Source organism: Rattus norvegicus, chromosome X (assembly GCF_036323735.1).
Source record: "Rattus norvegicus strain BN/NHsdMcwi chromosome X, GRCr8, whole genome shotgun sequence".
NCBI classification, from domain to species: Eukaryota; Metazoa; Chordata; class Mammalia; order Rodentia; family Muridae; genus Rattus; species Rattus norvegicus.
The window spans coordinates 27,677,368-27,699,344 of NC_086039.1; the positions used below are offsets into that span (position 1 = coordinate 27,677,368).

The window sequence follows — 21,977 nt, forward strand, 5'->3', positions numbered from 1 at the left end:
CCTCAGAATAGTGTTTTGAAAGTACATGCTGCTGCCTTGCATTCCAACCCTTGTCACATCAGCTTTCAGGGTAGGATCCAGAAGTCAACATGCATGGACAAGAACATTTTCATGAAGTCAGATGAGGAACCTCTGCACACCCTCATTTTGTCTTAAAAGTACTTAGCCTTAGAAACACATTTCATGCTGGAAAACTCCTTTGATATGAGCTATGAGGTCAGGGATTTCTGCAGAGACTGTCTCCTATACTCTCACTAGTAAGTACCAAAATTCAGTGTAGTGCTTGCTGGAATTCAAATTGCTGGATACCACCTTCAAAGGTTCTGACCAAAAGTTCTGAAGTAAGACAGAAAGGGCCTTTCCCCTGTGTTTGATGGTTTTGATACTGTGACTCGGTGCAATGCATTCTGCTTAACACTGACATAGCCCCAAAGGGCTTGTATCTGTAAGATGCAGAAATCAGTTTCTGTGGTTCCTGACATGAGTATTTGCATGGAAATATACTTATGAACCACCAGGAAGGATGACCGTAGACAACACTAAAATGATCACTGTTTATCTGTTGACAGTCACTGTTCCTCTTATCTCTATCATCCCTGTGAGAGTTGATATCAAGCAATCTTTACTATGGGATTCCACTCCTTAAGGAGTTTTCTTTTAGTGTTTTAAAATTCCATATAAGATATTTTCAGTCTTGTAAAGTAACTATGTTTTGAATGTAGAAGGGTAGATACCAGATATGACAGTTTCAGATGTCAAAAAATGAATTGCATAACATAAAATAGTGGGAGCAACAAGCAAAAGTCAAATAAGTGTCTGTGCATGTCATGAATGTGAAAAGGTAAAATGGAGAAAGGCAACAAAACCAGGCAAAGACATGTTCTGGTGCCACAAAAGGATTTTATTTTGAACCAGGAAGCAACAGTAAGCAAGAATCGATTCTGGACTGAGGGGCTTGGCAGTTGACTCAAGTACCAGGGATTGAAAGTATACTGGTCCAACAAGACAGAAAAAAACATCATTTCAGCAAGATAATAAAATCACAACACTTATTTCAATAATGTGCATTCTCACCCTCTTGGATTGCTTTAGAAATCAGGTTTTCTGTATTTTTAAATAATTTTAAGGATGATAGTGCCACTTCTGTGAAGTTATTGACTTCTGTGCCTTTTTGTTTGTTTATCCCTGAAAAAAATCTAACATTCAAGAGTAGCTAAACTAGGAAACAGCTGACATTTTGAGCTATATATCATTTTCTGATGAGAAGCTTCACTGTGCACTGTGGGATGTTAAATGCCATTTCTGACTTGCACCAACCAGATGCCAGGAGCAACATGTCTCCAACTTGCAACTACCAAAATTGACTCCAAATAAGGCCAAATGTCTTCTTGGGTAGCAAAATCAAGAACTTGAAGAGAAGCACTATTTTCAAAACATTTCTCTTGCTAGTGTCATTGTCTCTGCATGCCATTGATGTTTTACCAAGAGAGACCAGATGTCAGCTTCCCAGCACCAGATGCACTGAACAGGCAGTCACATGTCTCTCTGCAGCCATTTACATGCAAACCTGGAGCTGAGTTACAAATCCATCTTGAGTAGAGGGCACTGGCTCATTCCTCAGGAAGTTCAAGGTCCATATATCAGTACCATAATAAAAGACTGTCCATTTTCAGGTTGCTTTTCACTCCACAGAAACCACCATCTGCACAGTCACTTTCTGAAGTCACTTTCTTTTAAAGCTGGAGAGAAAATCTTCACTCTACATCCACTCTCATCTTATCTATTATCTAAATTCAGATTTGAGTATGAATCTAAAGCAAGTTTCAATAAGCAACATGTTTCTCTTTATCCATTAGGAAGAGCAGTACCATGATTTGGAGTCCTGTTCCAAGGAATGGCTACATAATATGCAAGGCCCAGTGCAAAAGTGAAAATGATGACCTCCATGTTCAAAAAAACCACTAAGATTCATAACAAGGAAAAGATAACATGATACAAAGCTTAGGCCCTTTTTGTGCTCAGGGCACTTGGCAACTGAGTTATTCACATACACACTGTGCCAAGGCTTTACAGCCTTCATTGGCATCTCATCATTTTTGTTGTACTAATTCAATTGACTCTGCCATCTCTTTTGCCCCTCTATATAAATGCTTCCTTTGAGTGGCCCCAGTCCATTAAAGAAAATGCAGAGTTATACTGCAGCAAAGTTTACATCATGTATTTTTAAACTTAAAAAATCCACATGGAAATCTTTTCTACATCATTACAGCAATTAAACACTGTGGTCTTTCACCATATACACATTTTCCTGTAAATATGACAACCTGGAAATAGTAACTGCTACATCCGCAATGTTTTTAAGTTAGCCAAGAGTAAGACTTGCACAACAAAATTATAACATAATCTGTCTTGTCCTTACAAAAATAGCCAAAACACACCCTAAAAAGCTTGCAGTGAAAATCTGAGTAGTAACATCTTTATACTGAAAAACATATTCATGGAAATATTGTCCTGTTCATAAATGCTTTATGTGAACATCATAAGGCAAACTGTAGCATTTATTGTTACCTGGAGACCATGAGTTTTTAAAAACTCAGAATTTGAGTTTTAGACCCTTTTGTTTAGAACCTGTAAGAGTACAAAGTGCATTAAAATATCTATTATCCAGTTACCCAAAATGTACATAAAAATGACTGAGACAACCTTTTCGGTTTATTCAGGGAAGGCAAATACACATTTTTTTATACTGTTAAAAAGTCCTAATAAATTGTTAGAGAAAAATGAAAGTTTTTCCACTGAGGTGTCCATTTTTAAGATGTGAAATTGTCTTAAGTTGCTATCAAAATATTCATCTGGGTATAAATAATATAGTCAATATATAAAAATCTAGCCATTAAAAAAAAGGACAAAATCTGCCAAGGAAGGGACAGAAAGACACAGGAAATTGGCTTTGTCTTCCATGAAGTCAAGATTGGCATGCACATTAATTGTGACCATGTGACGCTGAAAGGGGGAGTGTATTGAGTTATTTCTGGGAAATGGTTGATTTGATTAAAAACAAAATCACCAAAACCAATGCCTCAATCCATCAGTCTTTTCAGTCAATGGCTGGCTGATGTGGTGGCCAAGATAAATATTTTAGCAGTTGAAACCACTTATACAGGTAAATGTCTTTTATCAAGGTGAACCCATGTCAATGTCCCATGCCAAGATCACCTGAGAAAGTCTTAATTTAGAGACCACTACAGTATATCAGGTCAGTATGAAAAGAATTCTATCTGCAATTTTATTAGTAGGTTCTATTGGCAGATTCTTCTGTAGGAACAGCAAATTAGATTTTTTTCTTACAACTCTATGATAAACTATACTAGGATATATGGGGATGTCTACATCTTCAAAATGTGCTTACTAAAACACTGTAACTTTAAAGGCATGTACACTAGTGACTAGTACTTTGTTTAATATGTCTTATCATTACTCATAAATACTGTTTTTGGTGACTTATATTTGGACAGTGTTCAAGGGCATGTGCTGATGTCCCAGAAAACAAAATCAGTTGAAAGTGGGATTGCTATTTGTAAAAGGCCATGTTAATATCTATAGTTACAGAAAGAAATGAAAATTTGATTTGTGGAATGGAATAATAGGGCACCTATTAAATTTAGTGAAAAAATTTCATAGGCCCAAAAATGACTGGTAAGAGGTAAAGTAAAACAGTTTTATACCATAAAACAGAATTCTGCTTTTGATAAAACCCAAATCAGCATGAATTCTTAAATCACTTGTAGAAATCAAATGACAACATTTAATTGTAATCTCATTCAAGATATTAGCCCAAAAGCTTCAGCCCTGGAGAAGTGGGTGATAATATATAACAAAACTTTTAAGAATTTCCAAATCATCCCATCAGTCTGGGTAAGCTTGAGGTCCAAAGTTAATTCTTTCCTTCTCGATTTTTTCTCATTCTATTTGATCCAGTACAAGTGATCTGATATCACAGTTAAAATATCTTGACTAAAAGAGTAAAGGAACCTGTACTTCCTTACAAGGATCAAAATTACTTTTATTTTAGCCATATATTCAGTTGTTCTAAGTGACAGTACCTAGCATGGCCTCAGTATGGAGTAGAATGTAAGAAAGTGAAAAAAAACCACACAAATCTACAAAAAATTTTTTACAGGCTCATAGACTGATGAAATGAAACTGGTAAAGGACTGGTAAACTTACGGGCCTCTTATTGGACAAAACCAAGTGATTCCTAACAGCTGTAATCCAGATTATGCTTCTTTTATAAATAATCTATAGATTTTCCTCTAAATACAAAAAAGTAAAGAAATTATTAAAGCCTGTACTTAATACGAAACACAGGAAAAGGAGGGAAATCTTCCATGTGGAGCCCTATCTGAGCTGGTTTCTGGACAAGTTGGGGAATATTTCATCACACTCTTGAAGCCTTAGTTTCTCAATCCCATAAACAACATCCTCAACCTCTGTAATTCCTTGGGGCTGCTCTGGGGCCAGATGCTCAAGGTAGCTGTTCTGTACAGTCCAAATGGTCTGGGATGGGAAGACCAGTTATAATCGTCAAACACTTGTTCCACACAGTAAAGGTGGGGCACACAGGCTGCGCAAGCGCCACATCGAAGGTATAGAGGTGGATGGAGTTCAAAGCATCATAAAAAGCGATTGAGCCATTATCATAGTCCAGCAGGATGCCTACACGCCGGGGGTGGGGGGCTGGTTCAATGGGTATTTCCTTGCTGTTATGTCTCACCACCCAGTTATTGTTGCAGCGGCAAAGGGCCCAGGAAGCAGAATTCTTCCCAATCCATTCATGTTTTGGAGCTGATTTGTACGCAAGGCCAATGGCATACCTGCAGGGACAAAAAAAAAAAAAAGGAAAACAAAAACAAACAAACAAACAAACAAAAAACCCACATTGCATGTAAGTAAAATTTGCTCTGAGGTCTACAGGGTTTTTTGATTTTTTTAAAAATGTGATCATTTGTTACTCATGATCACACTCTCTTTAAGTGAGTATTTAAATCTAAATATATATCTTTGTCCTTCCCAAACACATAGAGGTGGAAGGTGACCAGTGTATTGGCCTACCTTCCTGTTTTATGTTACCAGAGAAATTTGACTTTCCCTCTTACTGCTGTTTATCTTTTGTAAATGTCTGTGCAGTAAAATTTTCTGGACCAGTACTGATTAGCTTAGATCTTTCTATAATAATTGAAGTGTTTTTTTCTTTTTTTTTTTTTCTGTTCAGTACAGTTGTCTGAAGCACATATGGCTATTGGGCCTTGGAACTGTGACTGGGGAGCCTGTGAAATCAACTTTAAATTTACAGACAATCCATAATTTAGAATGCCTTGGCTTAAGATTTTATAAAGAAACCTTATTAAAGCAATGTACTATCTACAAAATCATCCTTTGGGTTTTGATTGTCTCCTGAGCTTGTGATACATGATGCTGTACTTTTTTTTTTTTTTGGTTCTTTTTTTCGGAGCTGGGGACCGAACCCAGGGCCTTGCACTTCCTAGGCAAGTGCTCTACCACTGAGCTAAACCCCCAATCCCGATGCTGTACTTTTATATGACATTAAGCACAATAAGAGGAAACATCTGATACCATACACTACAATGTACTGAAGACAATAAAAGATATAAAATAATCAAGATGTAAGAATTTGTGATAAAGGAGTTATCCTTACTTAAGGCTAATTAATGTAAATAATCTGAGAATATTCATTGCAGGCCAAGTTGAGCTATGACATTCAGGAGGATAAATGTCAGAAATATATTTATTTTTCAATTATGACATTTTCAGTCATCTTTGAGATTGTCAGGGTATAGACATAGTGTAAGTATGAAAGCACCTCTCTATCTATCTATCTATCTATCTATCTATCTATCTATCTATCTGTCATCTCTTTATTTTAAACATAGTTTCACATTGTGGCCCAGACAGGCCTCAAACTCTTGCAACCTTTCTCTTTTCAGCTTTCTGAGTGGTAGGACTTAAGCCCCCATATCTAGTTGTAATGAATTTGAAATTGAAATAAGTTTATTTAAATGGCTTTGTATAGGGAGCATGGCTACCACACTGGACATCATGACTTTGTATAGGCTTATCCTTTCAACAGACTTTAAATTTTGCAGTTGCTATCATATTTTCCATTTGTCCATGGCTTTGAACGTACTTTGGCAAAGGCAAGCAGGGAGAATGATTTCCACATATGAAGTTAAGTCCTTTATCATCATTCAATCTCAGTGTCTTATCTGAACAGTTATAGTCTCTATATCCCCAAGTTAAAGAGTAAAAGAAAATTTCATCTTAAATTCCTATCACAATTGCTGGTATGTAATGCTCAGTAATGATTATTTCATCGTTACTAATTAATTTCACACTAACAGTAAGTACAAAAATCAAAATTGAAACATAGGATGATTCAAAGTGCCACAAGTTTAATTGACACTCCCTCTCACCAGAAATTGTGTAATTCATAACTGTGTTTCTGATTATATTTTCTACTGTACTTTAAAGTTGTAAAAATATCTTTGAGAGGGTTGGAGAAATGGCTTACTTAGAGTACACACTATTTTTCAGAGGTTCTGATTCTGGTCCCCAGCACCTATATTAGGTGGCTCACAACCACATGGAACTCTAGCTCTAGGGGATCCAACATCCTTTTCTGACATTTACAGACAGACAAACAAATGGATGAAGGACTGAAACAGATGAACAGACAGAGACAGACAGATAGGCAGGCAAATGGACAGACATGCCTACAGACAGAAAGATGGATGAACAGACACATGGTGAAGAGACAGATGGATGGAAACATAGGGGGACAAACAATTGAACAGAGCCATACAGGAAGACGGGATGGACAGATGGACCGATGGACAGATGGACAGAGACAGAGAGATAGGTAGAAAGATGGACAAAGACAGAAAGACAGAGACAGACAGATGAAAATAGACAAGACAGTTGGACAGACAGATGGTCAGACGGACAAAGACAGACAGAAAGACAGGACAAATGGACATATAGATGGACTATGAACAGGTGGATGGACTGAGACAGATAGACAGACAGACAGAGATAGACAGACAGAATTATAGATGGACAGACAGAAGAAAAGGCAGATGAACAGAGACAGGACAGGGCAGACAGAAGTACAGATAGATGGACTGATGGGCAGGTGGACAGACAGAGAGATGAACAGAGACAGATAGAAAGTGGGACCAATAAACAGAGACAGATAAGAGACAGATGACAGAGACAGACAGATGGACAGAGGCTGACAGATGGACAGAAGCAGACAGACAGAATGACAGAGCAGGTGGACAGATGGACAGAGACAGACAGACAGACAGGAAAGACATATGGGCAGATAAATGAACTGATGGACAGGTAGACAGATGGAGAAACAGACAGACAGACAAGTGGACTGACAGATGGAGAGTAAGACAGATTGTTAGAGATGGACAAACAGGCAGATGAACAGATGATCAGACAGACAGATGGACAGAGAGACAGATGAACAGATAGATGAACTGATGGACAGGTGGAAAGATAGGACAGATAGGACAGATAGATGGAGTGATGGACAGATAGACGGAATGACAGAAAGGACAGAGACAGACAAACATGAACAAAGACAGATGGACAGGACAGATGGACAGACACGTGGACAGACAGGTGGATGGACATATGGACAGGGGCAGACAGAAAGGACAGACAGAAGGACAGATAGATGGACTGATGGACAGGTAGGCAGATGGAGAAACAGACAGATAGACAGATAAATGGACAGACAGATGGACAGTCAGATATGACAGAGACAGATAGATGGACAGATGGTCAGACAGACAGATGAACAGAGGCAGACAGAAAGATAGGACAGACAGATGAACAGATAGGTGGACCGATGGACAGGTAGACAGACAAACTGATGGACAGACAGAACAGACAGGATGGACAGAAAGATAGATGGACTGATGGACAGGTGGACAAACAGACAAACAGAGATGGATGGACAGAGACAGACAGATGGACAGAGACAGACAGAAGGACAGACAAATGGACTGTGAGACAGAGATAGGACAGACAGATGAACTGATGGACATATGGACAGACACAGACAGAACAGAGACAGATATGAACAAAGACAGATGGACAGGACAGATGGACACACAGATGGACAGATAGACATATGGATAGAGACGGACAAAAAGACAGGACAGACAGATAGATGGACTGATGGACAGGTGGACAGAGAGACAGACAGACAGACAAATGGACAGACAGATGGACAGAGACAGATGGACAGAGAGGCAGGCAGGCAGACAGGACAGATGGACAGACAGATGGACAGACAGACAGATGGGCAGACAGACAGATTAGCAGAGATAGGTAGAAAGACAGGACAGACAGATGGACAGATAGATGAACTGATGGGCAGGTGGGCAGACAGATGGACAAATAGCTGGACAGACAGACAGGACAGACAGATGGACATATTAGTGGGTTGATGGACAGGTGAGCAGACAGACAGGCAGGACAAACAGACAAAAGGACAGAGGAGACAGACAGACAGATAGATACAGACAGATGGACAGATGGACAGTTGGACAGACAGACAGACAGAAGTACAGAGACATGAACAAAGACACATGGACAGGACAGATAGACAGATGGACAGATAGACATACAGACAGGACAGAAAGAGGGACAGATAGATGTACTGATGGACAGGTGGACAAACAGATGGGCAGAGACAGATGGACAGTACAAATGGACAGACAGATGGGCAAATGGAGAGACAAAAAGACAGTATAGACAAATGGACAGAGACAGAGAGACAGAACAGACAGATGGACAGACAGATAGGTGGACAGACAGACAGAAGGATACACAGATATACAGAGACAGACAGGCAGAAAGAGGCACACACACAACACACACAAAGCAAAAACAAAAAATAAGCAAACAAAAAGCCATTAAAAGTTAAACTTATGAATTCAACTTTGAAAGAAGAAAAATAAAGTAATTAGAGATCAGGTGGGAAAAAAATGGGAGGATTGATAATGTGGTAAGGAAAGGAGTTGAGAAAAGTTGTCTAAGTGAAAAATACATTGCATAAGTTCTAAAGAAATTAATAAAACCTTTTAAAATTCATTGAGCAGTTAGTTGCTCTAAATATCCTTTCTTACTAGTCAAAAATAAAAATTCTGAAGAATTTTCCTACAATCTTCAGGTTCTTAATCTCTTTTAAATTACTGAGACATGTGTTTTAATACTTAAAACATTTCACAGTTATTATCATAAGCCAAACACATCACTATTAATCAAGAATGAATAACCCTGAGTTCAACTCTTAATATGCTAAAGCAGAAATCAGTATAGTCAGTTATTGACATATGGTATCTTACCTTGAGCAGAAAGAAAAACCTCACTGATCTTAGTTAACAATAACATTTCTAAAAAGAAACATCACATATATTGGATCTAAAATGTGATCACTTTAAAAGAAGTATGTTAGAAAATATGCCCACTGGCTCTAGAGTCATGAGAGATGGTGAACTGGCCCTGTTCCTCACCTTCCTGGGCAGCACAATAGAGCTGACTCTGGTGGGAGAGGTGCAGGTGAACCAGCCCTGAGAAACAGAGCACTGGAGAGCTGGCTCTGCCACTCATCTGTCACTAGATGGTGTGGGGGTAGTGCCCTCCCTCTGCCCCCTCTTTACTTTTGGTTGTTGGGAGAGCTATCCATGTCCCCTTTTCCAGAGACTGTAGAACTCTGGGAAAGTAGGTCCTGCACATTGCCTGGGCAACACAGTTGAGCTGGTCCTGATTTCAAAGGTGAAGGCATAGGTGAACTGGCCTGAGGTCAGAAAAGCAGAAGAATTGACTACCTCCTGCTGATGGGGTCCTATCTGGAGCAGTGCTAGAGCCCTGGTGGTGCAGATAAGGGAGAGCCAGAGTGTTGACCAGCTCAACTGTTACACAGGGCCAGATCCAGTGCTCTGAGTAGGCCCAACCCAAAATCTCTATCATCTGTGAACATTTGGGATGCATGAAATGGCCAGTCCTGCTGATCCAAAGCTACAGGATTTATAGGACACAGGATAACTATGGAATGACTGAGAGTCCCAGTGAGAATCCAATATTAATGGTGTCAGAGAAACTAGAGACCTCAAACCAGCCCAATGACTCAATGCAATGAACATTTACAAGTGAAGATGTGTAGACACAGGAATATACTGTTGGACATACTGTGATATTACAGCATCCAAGATGAGGTGTTTTCTAAGCTTCGGTTTTGTTTGTTTGTGTATTTTTTTATTTCTGGGAAGAGGTTTCAAGGGTGAAGGGAGGATATGAGTAGGACTGAGGTACATGATAGGAAATGCACAATGAATCAATAAAACGGTTAAAAAAGGAAAGAAGAAAAAGAAAAAACTCAAAAAAAATGCCACAACTCATGTAGATGTAATAGATAAGCAATTAAATCAGTTTGCCAGCCTCTCTATTAATCAACACATCTCTTCTCTCCTCTTGTCAATCTCCTGCTCACAGAATTCTGGGTTATACTACCCAGAAGCCCCCTTTTACATTTGTGTCTGGATCAGGATGTACATTTGCAATATGGGATCATGAAGTTGAAAGAGGATCAGGGACATTATTTTCCCAATGGCAGATTGGATACGAGCTTTCAGGGAGTCTCCTTCAGAGGATTCCTGCTCTGGCTGTGGACATCAGGGCCATCATGACTTCATATACTGGAATGATAGACTCTTGGTCTCTATTTTCAGCCCTGTCAGGGATCCCATAAACTTTTCTCTGTATCTTTGTGGGTCTTTGACTGACTTCTATTTGTCAAGGTCTAATCAATAAGTTTTTGAATATTTACCCCACCACCCCCTTCTGTATGTGTGTGTGTGTGTGTGTGTGTGTGTGTGTGTGTGTGTGTGAGAGAGAGAGAGAGAGAGAGAGAGAGAGAGAGAGAGAGACTTCGTGCCCAAACAGAGGCCAGAGGCCAGAATTTGACATTGATGTTCTCTATGGCTCTCTACCTTATTTCAGACAGGCTCTCTCACTAAATCCAGACTCTGATTTAGTTAGACTTTTTGACCAGTGATTTCTGGGGAATGCTCTTGTCTGTGTTCTCTCACTTCTGTACTAAGGTTACAGGCATTTGCAACCAAAGTGTGGCTTTTACACAATGCTAGGGATCCTATCACAGGTCCTTATGCTTGCATGTCAGGCGCTTTACCAATGAAGCCATCTTCCTAGGCCCATGAAATACAGTTTGTAATTTAAAACATCTCCTGTGAAGATGTGCTTTATAGCTTAGCGGACACTCTTTTCATGCTTTAGATAGCATAGAACCTCAAGTTGCATCCCCAAATAACAATGACTCTATCATTTCCTTCTCGACGCTGCATATAAATTTTACGTAAAAAAAAAACTCTAATGTTTATTTCTCGTTTGAACATCTATTGAATACTTTGAAGTAGTTGTAGCAATGAGGGCAGAGTTCATTCAGAAAAACAGAAAGTTAAAATTAGAAAAATCCAAAATCTTACGCTGCCCTCTTGACTCCTAGTGAAGTAATGCTGGTACAAACCTACCATTACTGCCTTGCTTAACACCATTTCATTAACACCAAGTCCATGTTAACAGCATTTGAGAGCAAGAAAATAACCAAGTGTACAGTCCATTAAGCAAAGGAAAATACCATTATTTCATCATTAATCTGTGAAACTATGTACATATGTTCGTTGAGCTTGGAAGGTGCAGGCAGCATGTAATGTTCCATTAAGCTACACAGTGTGACGTGAAGAAATTAAAAGGTATACAAACTGTTTCTCAGAGCAATGTTAGCATGCCCCATTACATGGATCATACTGCACATATTAATTTAAAATCAAGCATCTATTTCATGAAAAATAACATGTCACACTAACTACTGTTAAGTCAAGGGATCACAGGTAAGGGGCCCACCCTTACCTGATGATATGTTCTAGAAAATGTGAAACTATTTTTTCATAATATTTTTGAAAGGGACACAATTAAGTTGTATGTAAAGATTCATTGTACGGAAATTAATTGTAGATTTTCGTTTTTCCACACATGAGTTGGTTTGGACATCTGGAGGGTATTTTAAAGGTAATGCTGATCTGTGTTTACATAACTAAAGTGGTCTGGTAGAATTTTCCACACCATTCATTAATGGCAGTGAGATCATAATGATCATGTATCATTTATTACAGATAATTATTAATGAGATTATAATCATCTAGATACCAGATTTCAAAATATCAAATTAATACAGCACACCAATTATCTAGAAATGTTCGTTTTCTGCACATGAATTATACATCCCTTTGTGCTTTTATCTCAGCCTAACGCAGCTAAAAGTTTAAATGGCCAGACTTGGGAAATGTTTCAATTAGTTCAGAGACCTGAAGTTTGATCATCCAGATTCTATGTAAAATGAAGCTATACTCACAAATTTCAACAAGCCTGTACAATTTCAATAAGAGTAGACATCACAGCACACATGGGGGAAATCTGCATACATGAGGGAAATTTGATGGGGTCCCACAAATAAATGAAAAGGTATAAGTAAAATTAAGTTCTGGAAGACAAAGAACAAATCTTCCCCATGGATGAACCACCTGATGTTTATCTAATGCCAAATGCTCTAGAAACATACAGGCAGCAACACTGAACAGACTCAGTAGGATAAATATGTTTGTATATATGTATATGTAACCACAATGGTTAAAATTAGTCAACAAAGAGGAGGCTCCATGAATTTGGGAGGAAGGTGGCAGACAAGGAAGATGTAGGAAGGAGAAGAGAAAGGGGAAAATAAGGCAACTGTATTTTAATTAAAAATTTAAAAAGAGAGGAGAAAACAGCTCATGTGGTGGTATGTGCCTGTAATCCTAGCGCTGGGGAAATGGAGACAAAAGGATCCCTGGTGGCCAGCCAATCTAACTGAATCCTTAAAGTCCACATTCAGCAAGAGACCATGTCTCAACAAAAAAATAATGAGGTGGAGAGCAATTGAGAAAGCAGCTGGCCTCCATATGTATACACATAAAGGCACACACTCACATTTCAAGAGCCTGTGAACTCCATGGCCTTGGAAGAAGTAGCACTTGTTCTCTGCACTCTTGACCAAATGTTAAAACATGCAAATGGTCTAGGCAAGGAGAATTAGGCGGATAATAAAGGATGAAAAACTAGCTGCTAGGCTGATGCAGATACTATTATTGAGTGGGGAGGGTCATGTGGTGCAAGCTTACTTCTTAGATTTGGGTTGACTGGTGTCAAGCTATATGCACTTTGTACACCTTGCATTATTTGCATAGTTTCAAATTAAAATTACTTTTCAGTAGAATTGTAGCCAGTTTCACCACTCTCATCTTCCTCTCTTTCCACAATTTCTCTCCTGACATTCACATCAGCCATATCACATTAAGTACACTACTTTGTGCTCTAAAGCATAATTATAACTTATGAAAACTATATCACCCTTTAGTTAGTAATGACATACTGTGGGAGTTAAAAGCACAGATCAACGAACTACAATCCAAAGGTCAACTCTTGTCCCTTGCCTGTTCTCACAAATGAAGTTCTATTAACACTCAGCCATACCCATTTATATATGCATTGTCTGTGGCTGCAGTCCCATTATAACAGCCTCCAGCTGAGTACTTGGGACAAAAATGTCCTGGCCTGTAAAATCAAGACATTAACTCTCTTGTCCTTTATTTGTGGGTTCCTAGTTAAAAGTTAGAGCCCTGACTACAAAATTTGTAACTAGACAGTATGAATTTTATGACTTTGGGCCCACGACTAAGTTACCTCATCTATAAAAGGAGGATGAGATGATGCACATATTTTCTTTTGGCCATGAACTCACTATATACTTGAGGATAACCTTGAATTCCAGCTTGAGATTACAGGCCTGCACTATGATGTTAGATTTCTGCAGTGTTGGGAACATACACAGAGGACAGAACTAGAACCAACCTGTAGCTTAAAGTATAAACCCAGCTGAGATTAATCCTTATCCGCTAACCAACAAATAAATGTTTGCTAGCATTAATAAATGGTTGCTACTGAAGTCACACTGATTTTAGTGTTATGTAGCATTATTGTAGAGGTAGGTTTGGTTCTTCAGACTGTATACTGGCTATGAATTCATATCCTTGACAAGGTTCACAGTACATGTGCCCTTTTACATTTGCAGTAAAATATACAGAAGCTGCCTACCATGTGCTTCCGCTTATGACCACTTCCCAGTAATGACGGCCACTGTCAATAAACACATTTCCAGCCACGCCATAGCTCCCTTGGCTAGTGAAGCGTTCAGGTGTGTGACTCTTTTTGGATGATGACTCATCACGTTCAACAGTCAGGTTGTCATGGGACACCTTGAGTTTTCGATGAGCAGATTTGGGATCCAGTTTAAATGGCTGACCTAGAAACAAGTTCACCAAAGAAAAAGAAGTTGAAAAGCACTGTTTATTGGAAAAATAACAAATAATATATCCTTATAGTCCGATATAAAAGTCTGAAACAAGGGCTAAAAAGAAAGCTTAGTGTATAAGAGAAGTCACTGCTCACCCAGAGGCCCCAGGTTTGCTTCCCAGCACCTAAATGGAAATTCAAAAACTATCTGTAACTCTAGTTCCAGTGGTTCTGCTTCCTCTTCTGACATGTTTGAGCACCAGGTATCCACATGGTACATAAAGGTACATGCAGACAAAATACCCATACACATGAAATACAAATAAAATGTGAGGGTGGGGAGGCTAAAACAACCAATTACTACCTGAGTTCTACTTCCTACTATAGAACAGTATTTTAAATTCTAACAGCAATTTAAGGCTTATAAACAATGTTTTTAAAGGCACTTATTTATTGACAGTTTTCTATATCTTGATTTATTAATACACATAATAAACAAAGTTCTTTTTGAAAACAAACTAGTGTTTTTAAATGCTTACCACTAAAATTCCTAACAGAGTTATGTATGGATATTTGATGTAGCTGCTACATCTTTGTCAATTATGTATTGGTTCTGAGTACTATCTGTTTCTTGTCACCACATAGGGTACAAGACATTTAAATGCTGGAAACATTGCCATTTGGTTTCAGAAATACCACGCTGTCCAACTTGATAGCATAGTTGCAGTTGGGAGATAGATGCCTTCTGCCCATATGAAGTTTCCAGAAAATTATGGGGGGAAAGCCTAATAAATATACCTGCAAGCAATGTGTGTTTGGGCTGTAGATATCATGAGGCACTGTGTGTTCACTCAAATAGGGGTGGTGCTGCTTAGATCAAAACATAATATCATAACCTCAAATTGTTTGCCTTTAGGTTAGTGACCAGCATACTTTTTCTACAAAGAAGAAGGAAATAGATGTTTCAGTTCTGTAGGCCACGTGGTTTCTTTTGTGACTCTGTCATTATAGTGAGGAAATAGTCAAAAATTGATAAATGAACATTCATGGTTAAATAAAACTTTATTTTTAAATGTAGGTAGTCACATTTGGCCCTTGAACTGTAGTTTGCTGATCCTTGTTTTGTATATCTATAGATATCAAAGGAAAGAAAGCCATTTGACATGCCAATGTGGATTGAAGAATTCTCACAAGGTTTCATTCACCCTTAGAAGAAGAGCCACATGGAAATTTATGGTTTCTGAGAAAGGAAAAATCATTCTTCTGCAGGGACAAGACTTTTGATAGATTAGCCAATCCAAAGAGGTCACCTAAAACATATATGACTAGCATTAAATGACCCTGGAATGTGGTATTTATAAACATGTATATTTGTGTACATGTACATGAGTGTGTGCATAGGCATTGTGTGTGTGTGTGTCTGTGTGTAAGATGTATAATCAAAGAATTACTGACTATTAATTTGAGAAGGGGTAGGAGGGATATAGAAGAATTGCAAGGAGAAAAGGGAGAGGAAAAATGATATAAATACAGTACTGATATGTGAAAATTTCAAAGGAATATTTTGCTATATCTGTATCCTATTGAAACAGTATTTTATGGATGTTTGAAGATAGTTCATATAAATTCTCAAATCTATTTCTAAATGTATCATTTTGGTGTTTTGATAAACTTAAACTTCCAATGTATGGAAATTATACATGGATATAAAACTGACATCTGTACCTAATCAAATAAAAAATTAAAAAGAATAAGCCCAATTTCAAAGAAAAAACCCTAAAGGCCTGAAAAGGTAGCAGGGATGGTCAGAGGTTGTCAGACCTGATGGATTATACCTATAGCTTAAGTTTTAAAGTTTCAATTTAACTTGTCTTGTAAAAATAAAAATAAAAATCTCAAGGGACATTCATGCCAGCAACTGTTAGGGATAAGATTTCTTAAATTATTCCAATTTTTAAAAGGTAAAAGGAAAACATGAGTAAAAATAATTTGACAGCAATGGGGGCAGCAATGGGCAGAAAAGGAAAAAAATCCATCTTGGAGCTAACCATTTATACAGGCCTGAGTGCTATGTGTCCTCTTGCTAGTGATGAATAGCCTAATGTTCAGAAAGATGAGGTTTGTAATGGAGAGGAATTGCCTGCAGTGTCCTACATGCCTTCACTATCCTCAGGCACTCACACACACAGCAGAGCCTTGCTAGCTTTAGACCCAATCCCTGTATTCTCATTGAGCCAATTCTGTCTGGACCACAGATGCCTTTTCCAAACCAACCACTGCCCATTCTTACCAACTTTCTGGCTTTGGCTTCAAGGAAGACAAATTAGCTTGATAAGAAAATTAATTGTGTTACTAAAGAACTTAAGTCATCAGACCATTTGTAGAGGGTTACTGTTTTTTTGCTTGGACACCTCTTATAAAAATTTCTGGATATATTCCCCAGCTGAAAGTCTTTCTTATTTTAATCCATATACCACCTCACAGTACAACAAAGCTTTATGTTTCACAAATCCTCACCCAGCTTCTAACATATAAACCTGTCAGCCTATCTCCCCTCAAACACTATTCTCAAAAAAACAACTGCCTCTTGACCCATAATGGGTTTACCATATGGTTTTGTTTGTTTTTATTTTGTGATGATGGGGATTGAAACCGTGGGTTCACATATTCTAGTCAATCATTCTACCACTGAGTTATATCCTGAGCTATATCTGACAGGGTCTCACTAAATTGCTTAGGGTAGTCTTGAATTCACTCTGTAGACTAAGCTGGTCTTGAATTTAGAATCTTCCTGTATGTAGGAGAACAGGCTTGGCTAGATTTTATTTTTTAAAAACGTGTGTGTGTGTGTGTGTGTGTGTGTACGTGTGTGTGTGTGTGTGTGTGTGTGTGTGTGTACACATGCACTCATGAACACACTCATGTATATTACTGGGCTTTGTCCTACTACACAGTCTAAGCTGGACTGGAATTTGGGATTATGCTTCACTCTCCTGAGTGCAAGGCTTAGAGGTATGCATCAGTATGCTAGCTTTATTATATGGTATTGTTTCTAATTTCCTGGCATGGTTATCCTCTCAATTTCTTATTTTTGTCATGCTGGCTACTTTTCTGTTCCATAGACATAATCTTCTTTTCTTTGGGCCTTTGCACATACTGTTCCCTTGTTGTGAAACACTCCCTTTTGCTCACATCCCCTAAGTCTTATCTCATCCTTAAAAGCCATCATGGCTATCAGGGTTATGATCTCTTGAATATTCAGCACTTTCATGGGTTATTGCCATCATAAACTTCAGAAACGTAATGATAATTATGGCTCGGTATTTTGTCTTCTCCAAAAGTCTGCAAGTTCTTCAAGAGAAGATGAATATTGTCACGGTATCTTCAGCCCATTGCATAGCATCTAAAATTTACTAGGAACTCAAACATTTTTGAAAGACAAAATGCATGCTCAAGAGTAAATAAAAGCTATTGAGATGAGTAGGCATGTATTCATTTCCATGGGCTCTATGTTTTCAACAAAGCATGGCATGATATTATAATTATGCTCTCAAAATTGTTTCAAATTTGTCTTTGTGACAGCTGCTAAATGTGGTTATGTATTTCCATTTTAAAAGTGAAGAACCAAAAAAATTCTTCTTAAAAATGAGAAAAAGATGAGGAACCACTAAATGTGATATGGGTTCATAGACTGGATCCTGGGACAGGAACTGAACATCAGAGATAACACTGTAAAATCTGAACAAAGCCAGGGACAAGTGTGTCAAGGTTATTTAAGATTTTGATACTAAGGGAAGCTGGGTAAAGGCTATACAGGCCTCTCTGTAATGGCTATAGTTTTTTCTGGGAATCTAAAATCATCACAAAATAAAATGGTTTTGTTTAAGGAAAGCATATATTTGAGTCTTATAGCCACATAGATATCATGTGGCAGAATCTCAGCTTTCTCAAGCTTAATCCAGCACTTCTCTTCTACCCTCTGCTTGTCTATAAGTTAACACATGTGTTACTATGCCCTGGGAAACAAGGATATGGTTAAGTGGGAGCTCCTTTTGAAAACTCATTAATTGTTTCTGTTCATTAGCAACCCCATGACTGGCACCATATTCATATAGCATAATATTTCTAGATCAAAAGATGTAAAGAAAGAAGAGAGGATAAAATAAAACACATGTAGACAGAGACAGCGACAGCAAAAGGAAAACGGCAGAACCATAAGGCAAAAATCATAGACTATATCATTCCTTTTGGTGGGAGCTGTTCTGTACTCCACAGGTGTTTGCTATGCCTGACTCCTGCTCATTTCATGCCAGCAGCATCCTCCCCCACTGTGTTAAACCAGAGCGATATCTCCAGACATTATTAAATCCTACATGGGCTAGTGTTTGTGGAAGAAAAGACTGATTTGCCCCCTTATTGAGAATTACAGACCCAGACTTATATTTTGAACAGAATAAAGAACTTCTGAAGAAAGAATTATGAACTTGTTTTCTGCTATAGAAAAGAAATCCTATCTACTATCTATAGAGGCTACTCTGTCAAGCTTTATAAGCACCTGTTCTGTTTCTTACAAGAACTTCTCCAGGTTTGATTTTCTCAAGAAATAAGAGCAATGGTAGGCAGAGAAGTCAATGGTCACACAGCCTAGTAGAGAGAATCAACCTTAGAATGCAGATGTAGCTGCTGTGAAACTCAGGACTTCACACTGGCTCTATATTTACTTTTCTCCGAGGCTGTCAGTGAGGCTCAAGACAGAAAAGGTAAAAGAAAGACAGGGAGTAACATTAGCCCAGAGGCAAGCAAAGGTTAGATGACAGCTTAGCTGAGTTCACAGCACTTACTGTTTGTCTTCAGCTTCCCAGGCTCACTGCTGCGGCTGCCTGCCTGGTTGATGGCCTTGACCATGAAGATATACTTGGTGCCACTTTGTAGGCCATGCACAGTATAGTGGTTCTGCTTGATGTTGGGCACAATCATCCAGCTATCTGCCGAGTTACAAAGACCTGCAAAGCCAACAAGACAGGTGCAATCACAGGCAATGTTTGCAGAATTTTAGATTATTTGAACTTTAAACATTGGAAAACGGAGTGCTATCTCACTTTTTATGTGGCATATACAATAAAATGATGCTCAGTGTGCTAGCTATATGGATAACTCGTTCTGTATTATGTAAGTGTCCTTTGATTCTTCCACTGGGACAAGACACTGAAAATGCTTATATTGAAAACCCTGTTCTGTGTGAACAGTCACAGCAAAGGTAGTTTTTCCCCTTCTGGCATCTAATGCTTTGAATATGCACATGATGTGTTATCAAGGGTTATGAAGAAGAAGCAAAGGTGATCACTGATTGATCCCACTCTATCTTACCCTCTCCTGAATGACACTGGCCATTCAAGCTTGTTTCTCATGAACTAGGAGACTCGCAGATGGTGTGGGTATGGGATGCATGTGCTAACTAAAACCTGGCTTCATCAATTCTGATACAGTTGATTGTATTTTGTCTCCTATATATCTGTGATCACACCCAAGCTGAAGTGGCTATGCAGCTGCTCCCTCTAAAGAGGAAGGATATACTGCTTTGCCATGTGATTTTGGGTTTGATCGTATGACTAGTTAATTGAATGGTTGAGCACAAATGACAATGTACTTGTTCCAAGAGTAGGTTTGAGGATTTCTGTTGGTCCCTTGCATCTCTGTTATTACCAGGGAAGAACCATGTTGGGGACGGTATTTTTTCAACAAAGGAGAAATGGAAGGAAGCTATTCTGATTCATTTTATGTCAACTTGATACAAACTAGAGCCATTTTGGAAGAGGATATTTTAATTTAGAAAATGCCCCACTATGGAAAAGTCTGGGGGCATTTTTTGACTGGTGGGAGAGGCCAGCTCAATGTGGGTAGTGACAGCCTGGGGTTGGTAATCCTGGGTGATATAAGGAGGATGCGCAAGCCAGTAGAGTTCTACTCCTTCATTCATGGCTTTTGTATCAAACTCCTGTCCTCTCCAGGTTCTTGCCTTGCTTGAATTCCTATTGTGACTTCCCTCAGTGGACAGTAATGAGGGAGTATAAGTGAAATTAAATGCTTTCCAAGTTGCTTTTTGCCATGGTGTTTCATCGAAGCAGTAGTTACTTTAACTAAAACAACAGCCTTATTATTAGGTCAATGCAGCAGCAAAACCAGCACAGGTCACCCAACTCCATCCAACTTCTAATGGAAGAGATATAAAAATGATCACCAGGGTGATCTATGATCCTGTATTAATGTTGATTCAGAAGACTGGGGCAGCAGTAGTAATGGGCAGCTTGTAGCCCAATATGGACCCTGGGAAAGTGTCCATAGGATTTTTGGCCAGCTGCATCCCTGGGATCACTGGTCCAAAGTGGAGTAGGGTTGTTCTTCTGGCTGTATTTTGCAGGATGTGGGTTGAAGATTTATGAGGCTTGGAAGAACGTGTAGGAAAAAGGAAGCCCATTTTGTTTTGCAGCTGACTGATGCTAGAAACTTCTTTTTGGTATCAGTCCCAACTTTCCTCTCTCCACTCATCAATCTCCACTCCTGTAGAACATTTTCTCATTTCCCTGGTGACTAGGCTGTCAGGAAGTTTCCTTTCTCAGTACTAGTCTCTGGGAAAGTGCCAGACACTTTTACTTCCTGAGGTGCTCCAAACTCAACTTGCCCCCTTTCCTTTTAGATTCATTTGCAAGTCAAAGGGTTAGATCCTTTGATCTTGAGGCAACTTATACCTCACCCAACTCTCAAGAAACAGTTCCTTATTTTTGTGGTCTCACATCCCTGAGAATCTAATGAAACCTTTCTGTGAGAAGAAATTCACAGAACACATCCTCACCAAGCCAAAAATATTTACATAGCATTGCATGATAGTCATAGGCTCTCTGAAGTCTATCTTTGGTTTATACTAAATGCTCCTTACTTATAACTTAAAAATTACACCTGGAATTATGACATATGAGAAGAAAAATTCAAAACTGTTTTGAATTTATTTACATTCTTTCTATCTTTTTTAGTGTATGTTCACTTGTATGCAGTGTGCATGTGATTACATGTGCATATAAAGGGCAGAAGTTAGTAATATCGAGTGCCTTCCTTGATTATTCTCTAGTTTATTTATAGAGACAGGATCTCTCCTTGAACCTGGAACTCACCAATTCTAGATAGGTTGACCAGCCAGTTTATTCTTGGGATTTCCTGTCTGCAACCTGAATGGTAGGATTACAGGTCTCACAATGCCTTCTTGGAATTATATGTGAGTTCTGAAAATCCAAACACTGGTCTCCATACTTGAACAGTAAGCCCTTTATCTGACCCATCTCCCAGCCTCTAAGGCTCTGGATTTTGAGAAAATAGCATTCTCATGTACCTTTTTGAGTCATTTAGACTCATGAATTTTCTGTTACTTCTTTTTATTTCTATCTATGATTTTTTTTAAATCAAAGGACCTTGAGACTTGAAAA

At 38.6% G+C, this 21,977-nt stretch overlaps 1 protein-coding gene across 6 annotated transcripts in view; it reads right to left on the reverse strand.

Annotated features, from left to right (window-relative positions):
* Positions 1–880: 880 nt before the first annotated feature.
* The window catches only part of Mid1 (midline 1), a 374,802-nt gene continuing 353,705 nt past the window's right edge, over positions 881–21,977 (reverse strand). For 5 of the 6 annotated variants that reach the window (XM_017602142.3, XM_039099997.2, XM_017602143.3 and 2 more), the window contains exons 8-10: positions 19,344–19,505; positions 14,305–14,512; positions 881–4,874 (exon numbers count right to left, since the gene is read on the reverse strand). In XM_017602142.3, the coding sequence (XP_017457631.1) occupies positions 4,526–4,874; positions 14,305–14,512; positions 19,344–19,505 (719 nt within the window). In that variant the 3' untranslated portion in view covers positions 881–4,525. 6 annotated transcript variants of the gene reach the window in all.